Source organism: Empidonax traillii, unplaced genomic scaffold (assembly GCF_003031625.1).
Source record: "Empidonax traillii isolate 1590-97213 ecotype Southwest subspecies unplaced genomic scaffold, ASM303162v1 scaffold537:size946161, whole genome shotgun sequence".
NCBI lineage: Eukaryota > Metazoa > Chordata > Aves > Passeriformes > Tyrannidae > Empidonax > Empidonax traillii.
The window spans coordinates 270,700-292,485 of NW_020955730.1; the positions used below are offsets into that span (position 1 = coordinate 270,700).

The following is a 21,786-nucleotide window of genomic DNA, read 5'->3' on the forward strand; positions in this document are numbered from 1 at the left end:
CTTATGCATTTTACTTGCATGTAAAGGGCTATATATCACAAATATAAAAAGCATACTTGCACAATATATCCATAATACAAGCCTTGCTGCTAGTACTTTTACTCACTCCCAGCAATGTTCTTACTCTTAACATCTAGGATTGCCAAAAATGAGGGAGAGGCGTGGTTTTAATGGCTGGAAATCTGCAGGGTAAGATTGGGAACATCGTGATCTTCATTTCACTGAAAGTAAGGTGACCAGAAGAATATTTCTCAGTTGCTTTGCAGATTGATGTCTGTTACACCCATACAAAATGATCTAATTGAAGCTCTTGGCTTGGGCTCGCTGAGATGCATCTGCCACACTCAGCTTTCACATGGGCAAGCAATAGCAAAAGGTGCACCACAGCACAGGCTGAAAATCAGGTCCTCTAATTTCAGCCAGGAATGAAAATATATGACAAAGGACTATGGAACAGCCCTAAACTCCCAGATAGAGGAACAGCCCTAACCTCCTAGCAAAACCAAATAAATAATGCAGTTTCTCAAGAGAGGCCAGTGTTTGTAGCAGAAAGGTGCCAGATTTGCAGAATATAAGCGCCTTGGGCCAAGCCACCGTAGGCCATAAATTTAGCATCTTAGGACATAAATCCAGTATCCAGTTTAAGCAGCACTTTCCTCCTCCAGCCACTCATTCCTCTCTCTCCCTCTCCTTTACGTCTTTCAAGGAGTGATTCCTAAATCTAGGGGAAGAGAGAGAACAAGAAATATCCCTGGGAAAAAAAATCAATCAGATGCTTATTCAGCCAGATCAGCTCTCCAGTCTGAGTCACTGCACTGCTGCACAAGTGCTTGCAGGGGGAAGGAAGGGCCAGGAGGGGGCATTTTTGGTCAACTTAAATGCATGCCCAGCTTTGGCCTCAGGGTCTGGTTCCACATGTCTTACAACAGAGGCACCATCAGCTTCTGGAACTTCTTTCCCACTCCTTATTTAAGGGTTGTTTTTATCTCAGTCAGGAAGACAAACTCTGCAAACAACAGCACTGACACAGCTAAAGGAATGGTGCAAAGGCAGGAACTCCCTAGGGCTGTGCTGCCGCAGGAAAAAAGATGAAATTGTACCCTTAAATAAGGAAACAAGAGAGATGTGAGTTCAAAGAGCTCTCCAGGGCAAGCACACTGGCAATCCATCCAGCTCAAACTTTGAGACTGTATTTAGCTGAGGGAAAGAAAGCAAGGGGTAAGCCCCCTTCTGCAAAGCTGTGCTAAGGAGGTGCCAGAAAAACTCAGTGGATCCATCACAACAGTGTTAAGGAATATTAAGGTCTTAATATTTAAATACTTTCTTAATTGTGCTGTTGGGAAAATCCAGGAAGTGAGATGAACAGAGTTTACCATGTCCAGTATCTGACCACTGGAGCCCCTCTGAGTGAGAGTTAGGGTTATCTTTGCTCTTGTTTTGATTCTGCTTGGTAATGTCTTTTTCCCATTCTCACACAATAACTTCATTCTTTCATCCCGTAGGGATTTTCAGGCTGGTTAGCTCTTACAAGAAGGTTGAGGTAAAATAGATAAGTCTGAGACAAGGAGTAGTTGTTTCTGAACAAAAAGAGGGATGATTTAAATTAGATATCAGGAAGCGAGTTCTAACAACGAGGGTGGTAAAAGGCTGGAACAAGTTGCCCAGAGAAGCTGTGGTTGCCACATCCCTGGAAATGTTCCAGGCCAGGTAGGACAGGACTCTGAGCACCTGATCTAGTGAAAGGTGTCCCTGTCTGTGGCAGCACAGTGGAACTAGATGACCTTTAAAATCCTCTCTGACTCAAACTGTTCTATGATTCTATGCTATTGAAGGCACACCAATACCCCATACTAGCCTAGTAAGGGATGTTTCCCCCAGACTGAAAGAGGCCATTGCACACTGATGTTGACAAGTTCAGGCAGTTAAGGGAGAGGTTCCTTGTTTGTCATAGGAATCCTGTAACTAACTGACCTTCAAGAAGATCAAAATTATTTCCACCAAGCTGCTAAAACTAAAATGAAAAGTAAAAAACAATACAACCTATTGTTGAAAAATAAATTAAATAAAAAAGCCAAACCCAAACAACTCTACTTTTCACAAATCTATTTGATCCTGAAGCAGCAATAATGCAGCAGCAGAAATACTGCTGCACTGTGGAAACCTCAGCTAATGATTATAACTTTCAACAGGCAGCCTCTTAGTATCTGAAATAAGCCCCTAAAACAAGGTCTTTAAATATCAGCAATAATAGTATTGTTTTTCTGGATTAGACATATGCCCACTTCATACAATTTTAAAATTATAACCCTTATCTTTCTGAAGTAGAGACCAATAATGCACTCCAGAGCCCACAGTCTCAACCACTGTCTGGTGTCAATTAAACTCACTTGCTGTCCTACTGGGAGCAGCCAGAGAAGGTCTACATAGCTTACCTGACCGTAACTCCAGCTTCTTGATTTTACATCTTCAACGTTTCCATGGAAAACAATACCAACATCATTCAGGACATATTCTTCCCTTTCTTTCTCGTCATCCAGATACACGGCATCCTCTGAATCAGTTTACCAAAAATAAATGTTAGCACAGGTCCTTAATTTTCACATAGGACAGATGAAACATCTTAGCATGTAATATAGTCATCTTTGACAAAAAGAACCCCTGCTCCATCAAACAAAACATTACTTGCTTCAAGAGAGTAAAAATAAGGAGGTAGTGACCCTAGTTAGCAATATGATACACAACTTAAAAGCATGTAAGATGAAAAAATGCTGACAACCCCTGCCAGTTTTCTAAGGATCTGTAAAGTGTGGTTAAAATGTCACATCTTATCAAGAATTTTGATTACTGTGTACAACTAAATTAAGAGTTGGAGCACCATGACACAATTCTGCATCTGTACAAACAGATCAAAGAACAATTTCAAACCTATTAATGTTAATGGAAAACAGCTCAAGTCAAGAGTTCTAAAGAAAAATCTGTAGTGCACTAAAAAAAGAGGGAATAAAGTTTTTATATCATATTAACAGAAGGTTTTGGTTGCTTTTTCTGTACATTAGTTATTGACTGGAGTATCTCCCCCCCATGTATCTTGACTGACCAGCTAATATGAGGACAAATTCAAGTGTTCAAATGAAAACTGGAAGTAATTGGAAGAGATCTTTACCAACACATATACAAAGGGTATATTCTAGATTGGACTTATATCAGAAGTCAAGAGAATATGCATGGACCCTCAACCTGCAAACATGATTCAAATACAAAAATAACTCATTATTAACATTCATAATGAACCCTGAATGATGTGAAACTATTCAGATATTCACAGGTAAGTATCACACAGGTCATGGTTCTGTGGTGCTAGAATATTTGAAGGTTTCTTTCCTGTGCCAATGCTTGTATTTTGAGACTAAGAGATACAGCTTAACATTTAATAGCATGGGAATTAATTAATTTGAGGAAATTAGTAATGTGGTATCAGATAGCAAATTAAAGGGAAGCAATAACATCTGACAGTTTGATATGAGCAAGAACAAAACTAACACTCACTACTGCCATAGAAGATTTCTTCAGCATCCCACTCCAAATTACTAAAGGATCATTTAACTTTTAAAAGCCTATTGATTTGTTGCATTTTGTTGAAATGCAAATCAGAGTTGTACTTCCTTTTAAACGTCATTCTCAAAAGCGTCTTCATTTACCCATAAAACTTCAATTTGACTGAAAATAAGCTAAAATCTGAGTCCTCCAAAAAAATCAATGGCAAAACTCACATTGGCTTCAGCTAGGTGAAGGGCTTTGCCAATCTACACATCTAACCCTGCTGGAAGTTTTGTTTTCTCTGAAGGTATATTTATATTTCTATGTTTATACGTACCTAAGGAAGTATGCATAGATATGTAACATAAAGATCTCTACACTGATGGGCAAAGAATGATAGAAAAGCAGGTATTAAATACAAGAAGCCTTTAGGGCATTTAAGGAGATCACAGCTTGCTATATGCTTTTGACAACTGCTGTACAGGCTCTGACTAACTCCAAGCAAGCAGAGGAATGGCAGGTTTTCTGGAGCTTTACCTGAGGCAGGCAGTCTGAGACCCAGTCTTATATTTGGCAGGGTAGTGGTATTCACCTTGTTTCTAAAGGCAAGGCCATTAAGAAGTTTCTTTATGAGTTTGTCACTACCTATGACCTAGTCAATCTGCAGCCGGGTACCCAGGGGGTGATCAAGGGTATATTATATTCAGAGGTGAAAGAGAGTGTTAAAACTTGACAGCTACAGTCATTTATGCAAACATGTCCTTTTTTGTGGTCCAACAAGTTCTGCATACCATTCCACTAAAAAATATTGCAGGTATTATAGATCATGTCAGCTCTGTTTCACTAGGTTGGATCTGCCTGATTTCTTCATTGAATGATTATTTGCATTCTCTCACTGAGCTTTGGATTTTATTAAAACTTTTCCATACAAATAGCACAGAGAATGCATTTAAAGAACAGGAGCTCACACCTTCTTCTGTGCAGTTACACATTCAGTGGAGTGTGTGCATATGCCTTCTTGACAGCTGTTGTTTTCTTTAGGGGATTAAAAATATCAACATTGATCTCGTTGGTATCAATTGAGATGCTTATGTTATTTTGAGACTGCATGATCTTTGCTAAATCAGATGAAAATTGATTACCTTCTCTGTCGATTATTTTAAATATTTGTGTTTTTGATAAGGTAAAAAGGTCTTCTGTGTTTCACAGAGATGCCAGCTGCTTTGATTTTTGACAGCTTTCACTACCCTTGAGACTGTTTAGAAGAAAATATGAGGCATTTGTGACTACTTTGATGCTAAGCATGCTCTACATAGTACAACTCCTAATTATTTTGTGCAAGAGGAGGCTCACATCTGACAAACAGAAGAATTCCACCGGAAAGTGCTAGGTTTGTTTGTTGTTCTTCTTTATCAGTTTAAGAGTTTTTTTACTCACTTCTTTTATCCTGGGAATTTACTAAAACACTAGCAATGCTACAAAGAAGCAAATTAACTTCTATGCTTCTCTATTTGAACTCAGGTAAGGTGAAAATACACTTCACATGAAGACAGCACTGCACGTGAGGAATCCTACTGAACACTGGCTCCCTGTAAAAGAGATGAGGAGTGCAGAGCAATCCTTTCAATTTGGGAAGGTGAATGAACATGAGAGGATTCTACCCAGTATGGGGGGACACCAATCCCAGCACGGCAACCCTCTGGAGTTGGAAAAGCCATTTCTTCATGCAGACAGTGACGGCTGAGCACAGCAGCACCAGCAGACGGGTAGAGGTGGGAGCAGCAGCCTTGCCCTGAGCTCCCAGTCTCCCTTCAACCTGCTTCCATAGGAATCCAGGGTCGCAAGGCTGGGCCTCATCGGAAACACAAAACGGCCAAGGATCGTGCTGGGAAGAGGACAGTGCTGTGCCAAACCCAGAGCTGCAAGAGCTAAATATAGTTATCTACAAAAACCACTCTACCCAGGATCAAGATTAGTTTGCTGCCTTGATTAGTGCTTGCCTACGTTAATGTTGCAAAAGAATGAAGCTCTGTGTGAATTTTGCCCATGTGGAATCTATGACACAAGAGATCAAATTTAAGATTTAGCTGTAAATGCAAGAAAATATTAAGCCAAATTTGGATGAACAGTAACATGTGAGAGGAGTCCAAAGTCAAGCACATGGTCTGCCAGGGATGGTCTGCCAGGGGAGGTTTAGCTTAGATATCAGGAAGAAATTCTTTACAGAGAGGGTAATCAGGCATTGGAATGGGCTGCCCAGGGAAGTGGTGGATTCTTTGGAGTCCCTGGAGGTTTTTAAGTCGAGACTGGATGTGGCACTGAGTGCCATAGTCTAGTAACTGCAGTGGTAGTGGATAAAAGGTTGGACTTGATGATCTCAGAGGTCCTTTCCAACCCAGGTGACTCTATGACTCTATGATACTAATCCTTAAACTGTATTAGGACATTTAAGCACAAGAAATGTGCAACTGACTCAGTAAAGTTGCAATATATTTAATTGCTTAAATACAATACACTTTGCCTGAGGTTTGGGTGAGGGACCCACAGGGTCTGCAACTTACTCAGCTACACTATACATCTCCATCTGTGAGAGAGCCACAGAAGTCAACACAAGGTCTTTTCCTGATAAGCACTAAATGGTCCCCAGCAGAAGGTTGCTGGGACTCAGTATTTCCTTGGAAAGAGCTTGCAGTATCCAGATCAAAGGAGTTCTTCTCCCCTTTCATGTAGTCTGATATTGCCAAGAGTTTAGTTAGAGAAGTTATTCTTAACTACTTGCCATTTGTATCTTCTGTTTCCCAACTGAAAAGGGCTCTGCATGCCCAAAAGCACATCTGTTTTATCTATGTCAGCTGGCTGAAGAAAGAATGCTGCCTTTCCTCACAGACTTTACCTTGTTTATTAAGTAATGAAAATTTCACCTGCGGTTTGGGGCCAGTGTATTTAATTTTTCAGGCTCAGGTCCTGCATTGTTAAAGTATTCTTGGTGATCAGCCCTAAATATAGCTAAGGGGATTAACATATATAAAAGCATCTGACGATTTTGTAAGTAAAGTACTCTGTAGCTTGACTTGGTATTCAAACTTATTCTGAAACAGCAGGGAAAAAAACAGCATCCCTCTCTGGGAAGATATGTCAAAACTGCACTACAGTGAGAAAAGAAGTAATAGGAAAGGGCACAAATGCTTCTGTCTTAAAGAAAAGCTCATACCGACGTATTGATGTTTCTCCAAAATGATGAGTCGGAAAGCTGCACTAGGCAGTTGAGCCTGTACTCTGCTCCCTGCTATAACAATCCCCATTCATTTCTGGCATCACAAATGAATCACTTCTCTCTTTTTAATGAGGCTTTTCACTCAGACTTTTCTGCTTAGCTATTAACCCAGCAAACAAGTCTAGAAGATTTTCAAACTATTGTTTTCTCTGCACTTTAACTGCCTGAATTTTTTCACCCTTTTGTCATTACACTGAAAAATCTTTTCCAGCCAGGGGACAAAGCGTGGAGAAACAGTCCTTGATTTTCTAACACAAGGAAAGGGGAAAAAGGCAGATAGAGGAGCTAATTAGCCCAAACTACCTAGGAGTAAAAGTAGGAACAAGAAATGAGAATAAATCCAAATCAAAATGAAACATGCAGGAAATGAAAACTACAATAGTCAGCAAGGGAGAGAATCTGAAGCCATTCAGATACACCTTAAAATGCAAGCTACAGATGAAAATATGGCCCCTGTCTTGCCTCCCCTGGATCTGGGGTCACACAGCAGTCCTTGTTGCCCAGAGACTATGTTTTGCTTTCCTGCAGCAGAGTTTTTCCATTGGCCTTGGCAATGCCTGCCCCACTGGAGGCAACTGCTCCATGTCTTGCTCCCTTTGGGTTTGCTCCTTTGTTGTAGTTTTAACCTTGTTGGCTTTTGGCCCCATTCAGCTCAGGTGAAGGAGGGAGGGCACAGGAGAGCAAAGTGCCTGTGTGCCATGGACAGAGGTGGATCACTCAGCACACAGAGCTGGTAGGGAAGGAGATGTGAAGAGATGAAGGGATTGATTTTCCCTTTTTTTTCCTCTGACTAACACCTCAAATCAGCCTGTGCGGTCTGTCACACCACAGTGGGGTAGCCAACCCCCACACACCACATCTTTTCTCCATATAAGGCTGCATCCAGCCCTAGCTGGTTGTCTGCAAATCATGAGGCAAACTGAGGCAATTTAAGAAGCTTTTTCTTTGGGGTTTATCCCTTTCCAAAGAGGTGCTGAACCACTGCAGTCACCATATAGGCTAACAAACTGACTGTTACAACATCCAGGACTACAACCAAGTGATGATCTACCTTGAAGTGGAAAATTGCACCTCCCTGGCTGAAGCTGTGAGATGCTGATGATGCCAACACAAACTTTGAGCAGTTTTGTCTGCTCACAGCAGATTTTAATCTGGCAGTGATTCCTCTCTTTCTGTTGCACACTCTCCCTCCTCTCCCAGAACAAACTGTTAGCATGCTGCTCTAAGATACCTTACCTCTACACTGCTTTCAGGAGTATCTCACAGTGTCACAGCGCACTGGGTCCTGCCCTTCCCTCCTGTTCCCACTTAACTAACTCCTCTTTATTCAGCATTAACATATATGTTCTTAAATAATGCATAAGCTAATCATTGCTTATATTCCCTTGGACTAGGGGCAAGTAATGAATTCAGCACAAATCATTCGATGTAATGACAGTAGTGCAGCTGAATAATGGACTCTATTAATAATGCTAAATTTACTTGTCACTTGGTAGGATGGCTCTTGTTTGGTATGGGATTATTTGATGCAAATATTCTGGTAAAAAATTGAAAGATGAAGGAAGGGTGGCAGAAGAATATTAAGGTTAGCTGGTGACCTAAATATATCGCAATACATATGGCTTGGAGCCTTACAGGTGTCAAAAGCTGAGACACAGTGCTACAGCCTGTAAGAAGGCTGAGTCAAACCACTCTGGTCCATCTTCCCCTCTCCTTAAAGCCACACATGGAGTTCATTGGGTAAAATACAATCCTGTCAGCATAAGGCCTGATGTTTTCCCCATGATACTGGGAGATTTCAAAGAAATAAATTGTTCTTCAACGCACTGTACTATAAAAAATGGCTCATTTGCAAAATGTTCTGTTCCTCACAGAGGCCACGGTTGCTAATTAGTCACCAAAAAAGGGGAAGTTATAAGGGCAAATGTCATGTAGCAGCAGGAAGGTACTACCAGCGATGCCACAGCAAGCAGACTCCACCTAGCCTGTGCAGGAGCAGCAGCTCCCATTGAATTCCTGCACTTTGGCTGCAGATGTTCAGTCCTAACTGTGGCAATCTATGATGTAAGTCAGCAAAGTACAGGAGGCTGCCACATCTTTCCCTACACCAAATCCTCAAAAAAGACTCGCCCCTATTGACTTGTCAGTTTAAAGCACACACAGGCAGGCAGGAGGCTCATGCTGTTGTGTATTCAAGTCAGAGTGAAGCCTTGTGGTATGTTTGCTATGAGAAACAGAAACTGGTAAACACAGGCTTGGCCTCGTAAAACTGCAGAGTGCAAATACAGCACAGGCTTTGGTCTCCAGCATGGAGCCCTGCTCACACAGGGCTATTCTCCAGCCTGAAAGACTTAACTCTTGGCAGAGTTTATGTAAAATTTCCAGACCCAAACTGGCATGTCTCCAAACTCCTTAGTACCAAGCTGTCCTTCCTGGACCAGCCCCTCCCGAAACCTGATGAGCTCAGCAGCAGAAAGTGTGAACCTTTGGTGAGGTACTTACTCTGGCACCAGGGATTGAACAGGATGTACGTGTCGGTTGCTGGGTTTCTGCGTGTCCGAAGGATGGCAAAGGGAGTCCAGACAGCAACGTACAGACGGAACTTCCCAATGATGCAGGTGGCAGAAGACATGATGGACAGGCGAATGGAGTTGTTCTCTCTGTGAGTAATCTTGGCTCCCCACTCACCCGGTTTCAGCACATTACCTACTATGATTGGGATGTAGGTGCCTTTGTTTTGCTGTGGGTAGCGACCTGGAGAGAGAAGTGAAGAGGTTTGCTTTGTTTTAACAGTTTTTCCAAACTTCCTAGCAGTCATTTGTCCCTTTGTCTTATTTTCAGTGGAGTTGGCAAGTTTGTGTGGGTAGAAATCACCTGCCTCCCTCATCGCCTAACACAGTGCTTGGTCACTTGGCAGTACAGCCACATGAGCACATATAACACCTCCCCACAGGCAGCCTGTGCAGACACACCCACCCATCTTACTCCAGCAAGCCTCACTCTGAATGGTTCAAGCACTGTCAGGAGTGTAGCCCTGGTAGCATGAGCTGAGGCTATCCCAGGCTTTTCTTGCTCACCACTGTTTATACTAGTGCAGCGAACTGCCCTCCAGCAGCTTGGTGTCAGCTAGACTGTTGGTAAGTTTAAGAGTTTAGGTAAGAGCCTCTCGCCCAGTTCAGATGCACCCAGCACCCTTGTCACTAGCATGCAAGTGCCCTCTGGGGCACAGACATCCACTCTGGGGCTCTTTAGCAGAGTAAAACCTCGTTCTCACTGCATTACTGCGCTGACAAGCAGAGACCAAGCACTCTTCCTCAAACAGAGGAAACACAAATGAGTCCACCTGCAGACACCCAGCACTCAGTTCCCCCAACCACACACTCCTCATGGACATAGTGGAAATCAGCTCTGGATGCCCAGAATATAAATCACCACATCCATGCTTTATTGCCAAAATTTCTCTGCTACGAAGGGGTCCCAAAGTATGACTGACCTTCAAAGTAACACATGTGATAGTCTACCTCACAGTAAGACAACACACACCCCAGAGAAGCCTATTTTACTCTGCCAATTATAAAAAGCAGCTAGATGGATAGGCTACATGTAAACATGTACACTGCCAGGATTCAAAGTTGTGTGAGGCTCCACCCTTTGAGACTGAGGTAGAGCCAAACTGTGTCTGGAAGACAACCAACAGCATAGACAGAGAGACACTTGTGAGAAGGCTGAGTTCCTTATCTCATTCTCAAATCTATTCTTCATTTCATATTTTAGGCTGAAAGTAAGACTATCTCATTCAAAAATAGGGTAATGAAAAGCAATGATGGCAGACAGAGGGATAGACTTCTATATTTTTCATTCCTACTATTTAAAAACTTCAAAATTAAACTTACAAGGGCGTTGATTTTCTTGCTTGCTTATTTTTATACTGCTGCTGTAGAGACAATCCCATATCTGAACACTGCTACATTTGGGAGAGGACAACTCCAGCTTTGAATCTGAAGCTCGCAAGCTGCCACGACATTTGTGTTTCTGAGAAATCTGGGGCTACTGTGCTTCATCCAAGAGATTATTCAGAGCACATGAATTTCCATTTTGCAGATATTCAGTGCACATAAATAGCCCTGCTGGCCAGGGATGCTGTAACACATGAAACTCATTCAGATCAGTGAGAGACACAATGGAAGGAAAAGACCTACAGGAGAATAAAGGACTAGAAAAGAGAGCACATACATTAGAAGATAGAGCAGTGGACACTTCAAACAGAAGCCATCAAAGGAATGCCAGTATAGAGAGAAGAGCCTACAGAGGTAACAGAGAGGAGATTCTTATGCCTGCTAACAATTGTGATCTGAGAGCTGAACACATTCTTGTTCTTTGTAGTGCAACCGGGTATGACCCATCTTGCCTCTACAGTTGATACTTTGCTTCTAGTTTTGACATAATCTTTTTCTAAAAAAAAGCAGTCCAGGCAAACAAAGCAGGAGAGCAAACCGAGTAGTAAGGCTGATATCCTTGAAAACCGTTAACAAGTGCTACTTTTAAAAATGCCTCCCTTACCTCCTTCAGAAGGGTGGGAGGGGGAAGAGATGACTATTTTAACATGGTTAGGAACTGACATTGTTATCTTCACTGGAAGTTCCATGTCAGTGTAGCAGCCTGCTGGGGATAGAAGAAGCCACACTGTGGTGGTGGCTTTGCGCCACCATGTCCGTGTACACCACATGTACATGGGGAGGCTTCAGAATCACTTCCCATTAAATCTGCCTGTATGAACCAGATAGGATCTCAAAGAGGCCATGAAACCTTTTCAAGACATCCTTATGGAAGCACTGTCACTGGCACCTCATAAGCCGGTTCGGCAAAATACTGAGCCTCTGGTATTCTCACTTTTTCTGAAACCTTAACATGCAAACCGACATTTTCCCTTCCAAATAAAAGTCCTTCTTGCAAGCAAAGCCACAAGACACCCTCATACACCTGTTGCTTGACAAGGAAGTACCTATAGTTGCTGTTGAGGAGTATGCAAGGTGCTTTCAGCCCAGAGCCTTACACAGCTGCTCCCACACAGTAAGAGGTCATTGTACTCTCTCACTCATCCATGAGGAGAAGGTGCTCTGGGGTATTGCCTGCATCCCTACAAGCATAGGAGAGATGCCAGGGAAGGGATATCCTATAAGTTAGGATACTTCGCAGATATTGTAAATAGCAAATACAAGAGAACATTTTTTGCTTCTGACAGATGATCAGAATTCGGTGCTTGCTAATGATTGCATGAATCCTGAACTCACAAGGAAGCTTGGAAACATGGGCAGAGCTTTCAAGAGCACAGTGAGCAATTTCCAGTATTTTCTTTGAAGAGAGGACAGGTTCCCCTCTTCTGAAACAAAAACCAGAAGGCAAACGGAAGAATAAGGGTTGCAAGTGGAAGAGTAAGGGAATTGTTACTTCTGACATGAGCTTACAGAGCTGAATTGTAAACTCACATCTAGACATCTGACAGTATCAGCCACACTAGTCTCATATACACACATCTGCTGTCTTGACACTAGAGTGCTATAAAGCTGAGTAACTTTGGCATTACAAGCTAAGGTTGCTGGCAAAATAATCCTTATGTAGGTTCAGCAGTATATTTATCAACTTTGTAGTCAAGTCCTCTCGGGATGGCTTGGCCATTTGACTTTTATCTACAACTTGAGTACACATTTCTGGCTGAACTGGAGAAGTAAAGCCAACTTCAGCTCATAGTTGGGATATCTGTAATGTTGGCCCTTTCTCTGACAGAATAACATGCAGTGGTGATTTCATTCTCTGGTTTAGTCTCTAGGGAAGAGGATCTGATGTTATCCAAAGACTCATTACCAAAAGCCTGCGAATACCTGACAGACTACTCTCTGCAGGGTATCTGGTGCTAACCCAACCCACAGAAGGTTGGAGGGTGTTTGGGTGCATGTCAGGTCCAGGAGCCTTGTAGACAAGATAAACTCTTTTTATGCTGACAGGAGGGTGCTGACATTCTGCCAGCAGCATCAGCTGGCTCAGGATCCCTCCGGCTCTGGTTTGCTCCAGGAGTTGGCAGCCTGAAATATGTTCCACAGCCAGTTCTTTGTGGTTGCCTCACTTCCCAGTACTCACGTTTGCTTTGGGTGTAGGAGGCCCTGGCCCTCACATGAGGACATTTCACAGCCAATTGCTCTGTGACAGACAAAGTCATTGTGTGACATCACGCTGTAGGGATGCCCCTGTCTGCTCACTGTAACAGCACATGGAAATGGGAAAATCTAGCCCGAGAACTCAGAAAGTATGGAGATTGCTGTGCTGCTTGAATTTTTTTATAGGCTCCTATTGCAGCTTAGAAGATAGCATGCTGATATGGGGGCTGCTGACTGTCCTGTCTTCAAAGCAGAAGAGGACAGGAGAGAATTCACAGTAACCCTCTTTCTTGGGCCTAAAACTCTCTGCATTTCAGTGCTAAGTACTGAGCCACAACACCACCAGAAGATATTATTTGTACAGAAACCTCTCTTGTACAGAAGATTTTACAGCACGACCAAACCTATTTCCCCTGATGCACAGTGCATAGGGTCTGCAACTCTTTTGATACTTCTTCCTTACCCTTTCTTATGCCACCTTGGTTTCTCTAGCTATCCAAGTTGATCTCCTAAAGCTCCTTCTCACTTCACTTCCAGCTCAGCTCAGCTCTACACTTCCTGGGGTTTCCAGGCACCCAGGAAAAGAGGAGCAAAATAGCTGCTGTCACTATTAAAGGAGCTCATAAAATAATAAAAAACATGAGTAAAGGTCTACATGGCAAAAGGGACCATGAGTGAAGCCTGTGTGTATGTGGGCCATGTATGGGATGTTCCCTACCACAGACAGACACTTTACAGAGGCCAAGAACAAAATGCCATGTTTGTTAAATTTGCCAAAGTCTATTTATGTAGCAGCAAAATAATGTGCTGTCTAAAACACAGAACTGTGGTCACATACATGCATTCAAAGTGAGTTATTTTCAACGTATGCCTTAGCTCTCCTAGCATGTCAGCTCTGGGCCCATCAGAACTGTGTTAAATTTTGGGTAAAATTGCCACACCAGAGAAGGATTTACATCAATAGAGAGATGATGAGAGAGGCGCAGCAACTTCAGCCATCAAAACACAAGCACTTCTCTCTGATGGAAGTGGGATACCTCAGAAGAGAGGGAGATGAACAAAACTATTTCTCAGTAGTCTTTCTAAGAACCCTCCTTAGGAGGTTAGCTTTTCAAGGAGTCAAGGAATCTGTCTCCCTTTAGGACATATATTGCACGCAGTAATTAACAATTTTCCTGTAGGTTTGTTTGTTTTGTTTCAATATACTCTTTTATATAAAGGGTAAAAAATCTATTTCGGTGCCAGTCCTGGAATTTATAATAATTATGACAGTTTTATACATAAGTTTGAGCTGGAAGCCAGCAGTACAATAGCTGTGTAGCAGAGGTAAGACTCATTGTAGCAAGGAGCCTGGAGATGGGTGTTAGTATATGGGAACCATGACAGGAAACAAACAGTGAAATAAAGAAAAAAGAAACAGGAGAAATTCCAAACAATCAAAACAAACAAAAAGAAACAATCTTTTCGTAAAAAACAGTAGTGTCTAAGTCACTGTTTTAACATCCCGATTGGGTTCCTCCCACTCTCAAATTCTATTACCTTTGGAAGTGCTATATAAAAACTTGGAAATGTAGGAAACCCAAATATCTTGAAATAAGTTTTGCTTACAGCTCCAGTTAGAACTCCTTAACATCTGGTCATTCTGTCCCAGGAATGGATATTTCTAGTACTTTACAGTTGTAGAACAGACATTGGAGTCATGCACCTTAGCTATTAAAACAATTAAAAAATACAGCTAGATTTTATGTGCCACTTGATGCTGCTGCAGCACTGCAAAAGGGAGCATAATAAAGATAAAGATTGCTTGGCATGAAATACTGCATTCATAGAGCACCAAGGGACTCCCTCCTCTCTGTTCCTCTGGGGCCTGACTGGGAATTCCAGAGAGGAGGAAAAAATACCCCGATGCCTTTGTTCAGAAAGTGTTTAGGTTTGTTACTTGCTAAGAGCTGGCAAACAAGTCTCTTATCTGCCTAGAGTCAATCTCTAGGAAATGTATTACACTGGTAATAAATTATTTTTTTCTCCCACAGAACGGGACATCAAGTTTAGACCATGAGGAGTTTCTGTATCTCTGTTCAATTTTTTTGTAGTTCTTTGTGAAACAGAGATCTAGCCATTCATTAAACTCCCAGCGTTAAGTACCAACTCCTGCACCAGTTAGTTGCTCCTGTGTGGTGTTAAGAAGGTTCCTAAAAAAGTCAGGATCCAAAATTTTCCAAAGGGTAACTTTTACCCAGAGGCAGAACTCAGCTCGACATCCCATCCCAGGTGCTGGGGGTCATCTCATGTTCCATCCCTTCCACTACCACATACCCTGCCACAGATCTGCTGAGGAGGACAGGTGACAGCAGGGGTAGCAATACTTTCCACTAAGGTGGAATTACTGCCTGACAAAATCATTAAAACCTCAGTAACCTTGGAATAACACTTGGCCCAACTCCCTGTGAAAACAGGGAAAGGCTGTGGACACTGTGGAACAGTGTGAAGAGTTCCACTGATTCTGGTATGTGTATCTTGAATTTGACTCCTGGTTATTTAGTTGAACTCAGCTACCCTTCTGACCACAACTGGGAATTTGGTGTCACCTAAATAAACCATGCTCCAAGACCATTCTAAAATCTTTGTGTTCTTAGCTGCTTTTATGTGTTTATAACTATCCTTCTGGAGCAGGCCTAAGAAGACTTTGGGAAAAGGAACAGTAAGTCTCTCCTCTCATCTCAGGTCAAAAGCCAATGATTCATAGAAGCCTGATGAGAGCATATGGATGGGTGTGTGGGTGTCCACACATGCACACATGTAGAAAGGTGATAGTAGTCTGGGGGACTGGAATTTATGATAGTTCCAGAAGTATGTCAATGAATAAAATGTCCATAATAATATTAAGGGCTAGAACAATATATACAGATTTATGAAGCCATTTAAGGGAAACCCAAATAGACAACAATTTATGAGGATGTGGGGAAATATATCATTACAGTCAGGATGCACTCTATAAACTCATCAGCCCCTCAAAGATTTACAGCTACGTACTGGAAACTGCTACTAAAAGCAAGAGCGAAGACTGTATAAGCCCATGTAATAATACATCTGCTTTTCAGAGAAATCCCTGTCAGTGCAGCAGTGCTGGTGGAAACTCTGCAGCACTCATGACAAACTGCCCCAGGTGCAAGAGTCACACTCAGCCAGGCTAAGCCTGCACTAGGGAAAGCTAAGAGGAGCACAAAGTGTTCCCGTCACTGTGAAGGCAGTAGTCAGAAGAGACCAAAGTCGGTGAAGGGGTCCATTGGTTCCTCAGGGCTCACTGGGGTTCCAAGTAAACTGAAATTGTTCCCACTGGGGGGAACTAGATGTAAGCACAGCAACTACACTTCTCTTGTGGCTCTTTCCTCTCAACCCCAGACCAATAAAATGAGTATCACCCAAGTGGTGATGTTCACCTTTCCTCTTGTAAAAGCCAGGAAGTGGGCTGCAAGGAAGGAAATACGTGGTGATGGAGCAGCTCTAAAACCATAGGTACTGCAGCAGGGCTGTGGTCCAGCGCAAGAACTGGAACAACATCCAATTACTCTTTATAAGTGGATATTTTTCCATGTGGATTTTTTGGCACATTTATTGTTTTCCATACTTTGGCAGGCAAGTATGGTCCTAATTTAATGAAGGATTATGTGCAAAACTGAATTATAATAATTCACATGTTAGCATTTCAGTCAATTGCACCAATGATGACTCTACACAAAACAGTCTGTTAAAGCAAGAACAACTTTAGTCATAAGGAACCATCACAGAAGAATATCTGTAAAAGTGACTTTCAAGAGATTAGGGTGAGTTATTCATATATTTACATACATATATATATTTGCTTATACAATTTAACCCATGAATTCTAACCTCTGTGTGAATGGTGTTTAAATGGACTGTGGATTAAAAATGATTGTTATTAAAGTTTGTTTGTTCTGTGAGTGTTTCAGACCTAGTTTCACATGATTCAAGAAGCATTTGTCCCAGGTACCCTCGATTCATTATCAATTAGAAGAATTAAGCAGTCTCTGCTTGCTTTGCTTGCTTCATTAATCATCTTCTTAATGATGCAAAAGAAGCAAAAATAGGAGCAAAAAAAAGCGAGGGAAAAGTAAATTTTAGGATATAATGGAAATAGAATAGTTCTGCCCACACACAAAGGATCAATTCATTACCACTGTCACATTTTTCAGGAGCAAAATTAGTATTTAATGGATAAAAATTCTGTGATGGATTAATGTCAATGTTAGGAAATTTCCCAAGGCTGGGAACTAATCATTTCTGAATAGGTTTATACAACACTGTTGTATAAACAGACCCCACTGTAGGAAAAGCCCTGCAAATACGGACTTTGGATTTTCCCAGGTCCAACTGAATTCCCTGGGAACCAAGGTCAGCCACCCCAACAGAGTACCTTTGTACCTTATGAGAATAGAATCTTGAATCACTCATAATATTCTGCAGTTCTGGACAGCCTCGTCCACATTTTCTAGGGTAACATCCTCATCCTTGGAGATGCTGAAAACCTGACCCTAGGGCAAGGCCCAAAAACACTGCATCAAGCCTGACCTGCTTTGAGCAAGGTCTAGAGATGAGACCTGTAGAGGCCACTCCAATGTAGGTTATTCTGTTCTACAGTTCTGCTGCACCATTTGAAATCTACTGCTCAGACATACAGAGAGCTCCTTGGAAAGGTCATTTTACAACAACCTGGCAATATTTCTGTGTGTCCGTCACTTTAATCTCTTAAACTCAGCACTCTCCTAGGAGGTATATTCCTTTCAGCACAAAAACCTTCTCTGAGCTCAAGCTGCCTCTGCTGTACAGCTGTTGCCTGAGCCGCTCCCTAGGGGTAGATTCTGCCCAACACTACTAAATGGCAGGATTCACCTCCCCTGCCTTTAGTGTTCTTAAAGTCAGAGCCTAGTCTATGGGAGAGAGTCAATAGAGGAAGCAAAAAAAATCCAGAAGAGAGTTCATCCCATTTTAAGACAGCAGGATTGAATTCCACTTGGAGGTGCCTGCCTCTCTTCCCTGCTCACAAACATCCTGGGCAAAAGCTTTTAGACTGGGCTCTGGTGTTTAGGCTGCTGGCAGTAGGAGAGGTGAAGGCTTACTCTTTAGTAAGACAAACAGAAAAAAAAATGGATGTTCCCATGACAAAAGGTTTGAGAGCACAGCACTAAGACCTTCAGCACTCAGTGCTCTTTGCTGAGTATGACAAATCTCCTTCTCAGCATGAAACATTGGACTTGCCACTAAAAAGAGAAGTAGCAAGAGTCAAGTACGTAATATCTAGATTTTCCTTCCCAATTGTAGACTGTTTCTGTTTTGCTTTCTGTTGCTAGCCTCTGAGAACAAATGTACTGCGTGTTCACCACGTGTTCACAGAGAAACATTTGTGGAGCACTGAGTGTTGACCAGTTCCTAGAAGAGGAGCCTGAACATCTCCCAGTTCAATCTTTGTGAGCTAAAGTCCTTGTAGCAAGAGGGCAGTGGTGCTCACAGAAGTGAACACTTAAAAAGCAGGGGAGGGAAGTAGCACTGTACACTATCCTGTACATGCAGCCCTTTCCTCCGGCCAATTGTCAGCTATCACACATGGACACTGGTCCCATTTCACAGGAAGGACAGTAACAGTGAAGAGCAGGGAGGGGAATCCCACCACAGACTCAGGGCTGACCAAAAAGAATCATTCAGAGCTGAGTTTGTTGCAGAGTCTCCCCTGGCTCAGGCTGCATTTAACCCTTCTCCTACTGTGTCTTGGATGTGGGGACTTTTATCCATGCTTAGAGATTCAAGGTACAAACAGTGGATGAATGTATTATGAAAGAGCAGCAGAAAAAATAAATGAATGTGTTCTCTTAAGTGGACTGTGCAGTGTCAAAAGAAGTGTTAATTTTCTTCTTCCAATATAGAATATCTGATTAAAACAAATGCAAACTGCATGAAGTGCAATAAAAAACAAATGTTCCATTTTCCACTTTTTCTTGATACAGCTGTTTGTTTTAAACATATAAAGAGTAAGGGAACAGTCTTGAATTTAATTAAATCCCAAAAGAACTAATGATATTTATGCATATTAAATTTTTAAAGGCACTTGTGGCTGTTCAGCCAATCATTCACTGGACTGTCATAACATGCCTCCCAACCCTAATTTAAATTAGAAAGAAGAGACCCATGAAAAAAAATGTGCAGACAGTAACATTTTCACTGCACATATGTTTAAGAGATAAATGCCCATCTAGCTTTAAAAAGCAACAAATCTAATAAATGGCCAAATCATCATAATTCAATGAAGGAAAAGAATCAACGTTACAAATTTCAGAGCTGCTTCTCACAGGAAAGTAAATTAAAACATCAATTATAACCTACTTTAAAGAGTTTATAAGGAAAACATTGATATCTTAACACAGAAACTACCAGTTCACTCTAGATGAAGCTGGGTGTTTCCCAGAGTTGTGTTGTAGGGACAAGCATTTGGTGGGGCCATCTTTGGAGCATAGCAGGAAGCCCCACTCTATCGCTTGTTTTTCGCCTTCTCTAGTGAGGTCATGCCCTCCTCTAGCCCTGTAACTTTAATTAGTCAGCAAGTGTATTAGGATGTGGGTATCTGATGAAAACCTCTCAGCGACAAGAAAAACCTTTCTTGCTCTTTCTGCAACAAATGAAGAAAGTTTCTGATATCGTCCTGAATAAGTCTCTCACCACTGGTGAGGATGCACCTCAAATCCTATGTTCAGTTTTGGGCCCCTCACTACAACAAAGACACTGAGTTGCTGGGGTGTGTCCAGAGAGGAGCAACAGAGCTTGTGAAGGGGCTGGAGCACAAGTCTGATGAGGAGTGGCTGAGTGAGCTGGTGGTGTTTAGCCTGGAGAAAAGGAGGCTCATCAGGGAGCTGAGCTTATCACTCTCTACAGCTACCCAAAAGCTGGGGTGGTGGTTAGTCTCTTCTCCCAGGTAACAAGAAATAGGACAAGAAGAAATGGTCTCACGTTGTACCAGGGGAGGTTTAGATTGGATATTAAGGAAAATATCTTCACTGAAAGGGTTGTCAGGCGTTGGAATAGGTTGCCCAGGAAAGTGGTGGAATCACCACCCCTAGAAGAATCCAACACACATGTGGATGTGGAACTTGGGGACATACTTTAATGGTGAACTTGGTGGTGCTGGGTTAACGATCGGACTGTATGATCTTAGAGGTCTTTTACAGTCTTAATGATTCAATGATTCTATGATTCTGGTCCAAAGCTGAAGTCTCTGAACCTTCTTTCTCTCTTGTTACCAAGTTGGTTGTAAATGCAGGCTGCAAAGCTGCAAGATTCTTTCACGCTATATAATTTCCCTTCTTTTTGTAATCAGTATTTTGCTATCACAGTTCATACCTTTCCCACCTCAGACATCAGAATACTCCTTCCTGCATCTCCTAAATCCTAATAAGAGATGTGTCCTGTTTCACTTACCTTTCAGTATCACTATACGTCATTAACCAGATACAACTTTGAAAGATCAATAAAGTACAGCTTCTTACTAAATAGAAACTCCCAAATACGACTTCTTCTTCTCTTACATGAAATTCTGCTGACTTTTGCAAGAAAGGATTCAAACCCTGTTTGGAAAAACACTTCCTTGCCTATGGTTAAGCCCGTTTTTATGGTTTATCAATCATAACAGGAAAAGACCCAGCCACTAAGTACTGCTGTGTTCCTGTTTATGACAGACTCTCCAACCTTCCTTTGCTGATAAGACACAGCCTTTGCCAGGCACTTACCCATTAAAAGCTCCAGCCAGAACTGGTCTGTCTCTGGCCTGTAAGGTCGGTTGAAGTCAATCTGGATTTGGAAAGGCTGTCCCCGACGCACTATCAGCTTGGGGTTGTAGTACTTGTCAGTGTGGTGCTGCTGTTTGTTGATCTCCTGGGGCTCCTTGAACATATAAATATCCACAACACGCAGGTAATCTGCGGAGACATTTAAATGAACAAAGGGGGGAAGGATTCAATATGTTAGAAAGTCAGTATTGGTATCAACATCATTAGAGGCCATGTCCTCCTCATCTCTGGGGAATGAACACCATATAACAAGAGCGTGCTGGATCTGTTTGGGGCTGAGCAGAGACTTATGGTCTGACACTTCTCTGTCCACCTGCCATTTTCACAAGGGCTACAGGTCTTTCAGTGCACAGCAAAAGCAATCTCAGTAAGAACTAGTTGATAAGGGTGGAAAGCTGAGTTTCCCCAAGGAGAGTTTGGCTCCATCTGTCTTTTGGAATCGCCTTTCTGCAAGTCTAGGCCTTGCTGTCACAAGTTTACCAGCGCAATCAGTAGGCCTGTGAGAGTTGCAGCTTCTTGTCTGCCTTCTTGCAGCCCTCCATTTTTAAAAAGCAAATTCACAGGGGTTTTGTGACACTTAAATACATTAATGTCTACAAAATGCTACCAGTATTGAGTTCTGAGGATCCTGAGAGGCAGTTAATGATCTTGCATTCAGCTGAGAGCTTGGATTGCCTGTATTAAATAAGGTTTGGGTGTACTGTATGTGTCTAGACTCAGCTTCTCAGTACACCTCCAGTGCTATTAGTGTCTTCTTATGAAAATTATATATACCATTATAGTATATCATTACAGCATAGAGTTACAGGCAAGCAGCAGTAGGTATCTGTAACATGCACAGGCAAAGCTTCGCTCCCTTCAAATTAGGGCTGTCTAAAGGGTTATAGCGTAACACTGCTACGAGTAGTTTGCTCAGCTAATGACCAGTGTGGAGTGGCACTGGGATAGCCAAAGGCACTTGTAGTCACTA

At 42.1% G+C, this 21,786-nt stretch overlaps 1 protein-coding gene across 2 annotated transcripts in view; it reads right to left on the bottom strand.

The window, feature by feature from the left end:
- F13A1 (coagulation factor XIII A chain) overlaps positions 1–21,786 on the bottom strand; it is a 60,969-nt gene that overhangs the window by 31,839 nt on the left and 7,344 nt on the right. For both annotated transcript variants that reach the window (XM_027897373.1, XM_027897372.1), the window contains exons 3-5: positions 20,757–20,945; positions 9,314–9,565; positions 2,433–2,551 (exon numbers count right to left, since the gene is read on the bottom strand). In XM_027897373.1, the coding sequence (XP_027753174.1) occupies positions 2,433–2,551; positions 9,314–9,565; positions 20,757–20,945 (560 nt within the window). The remainder of the gene's footprint in view (positions 1–2,432; positions 2,552–9,313; positions 9,566–20,756; positions 20,946–21,786) is intronic.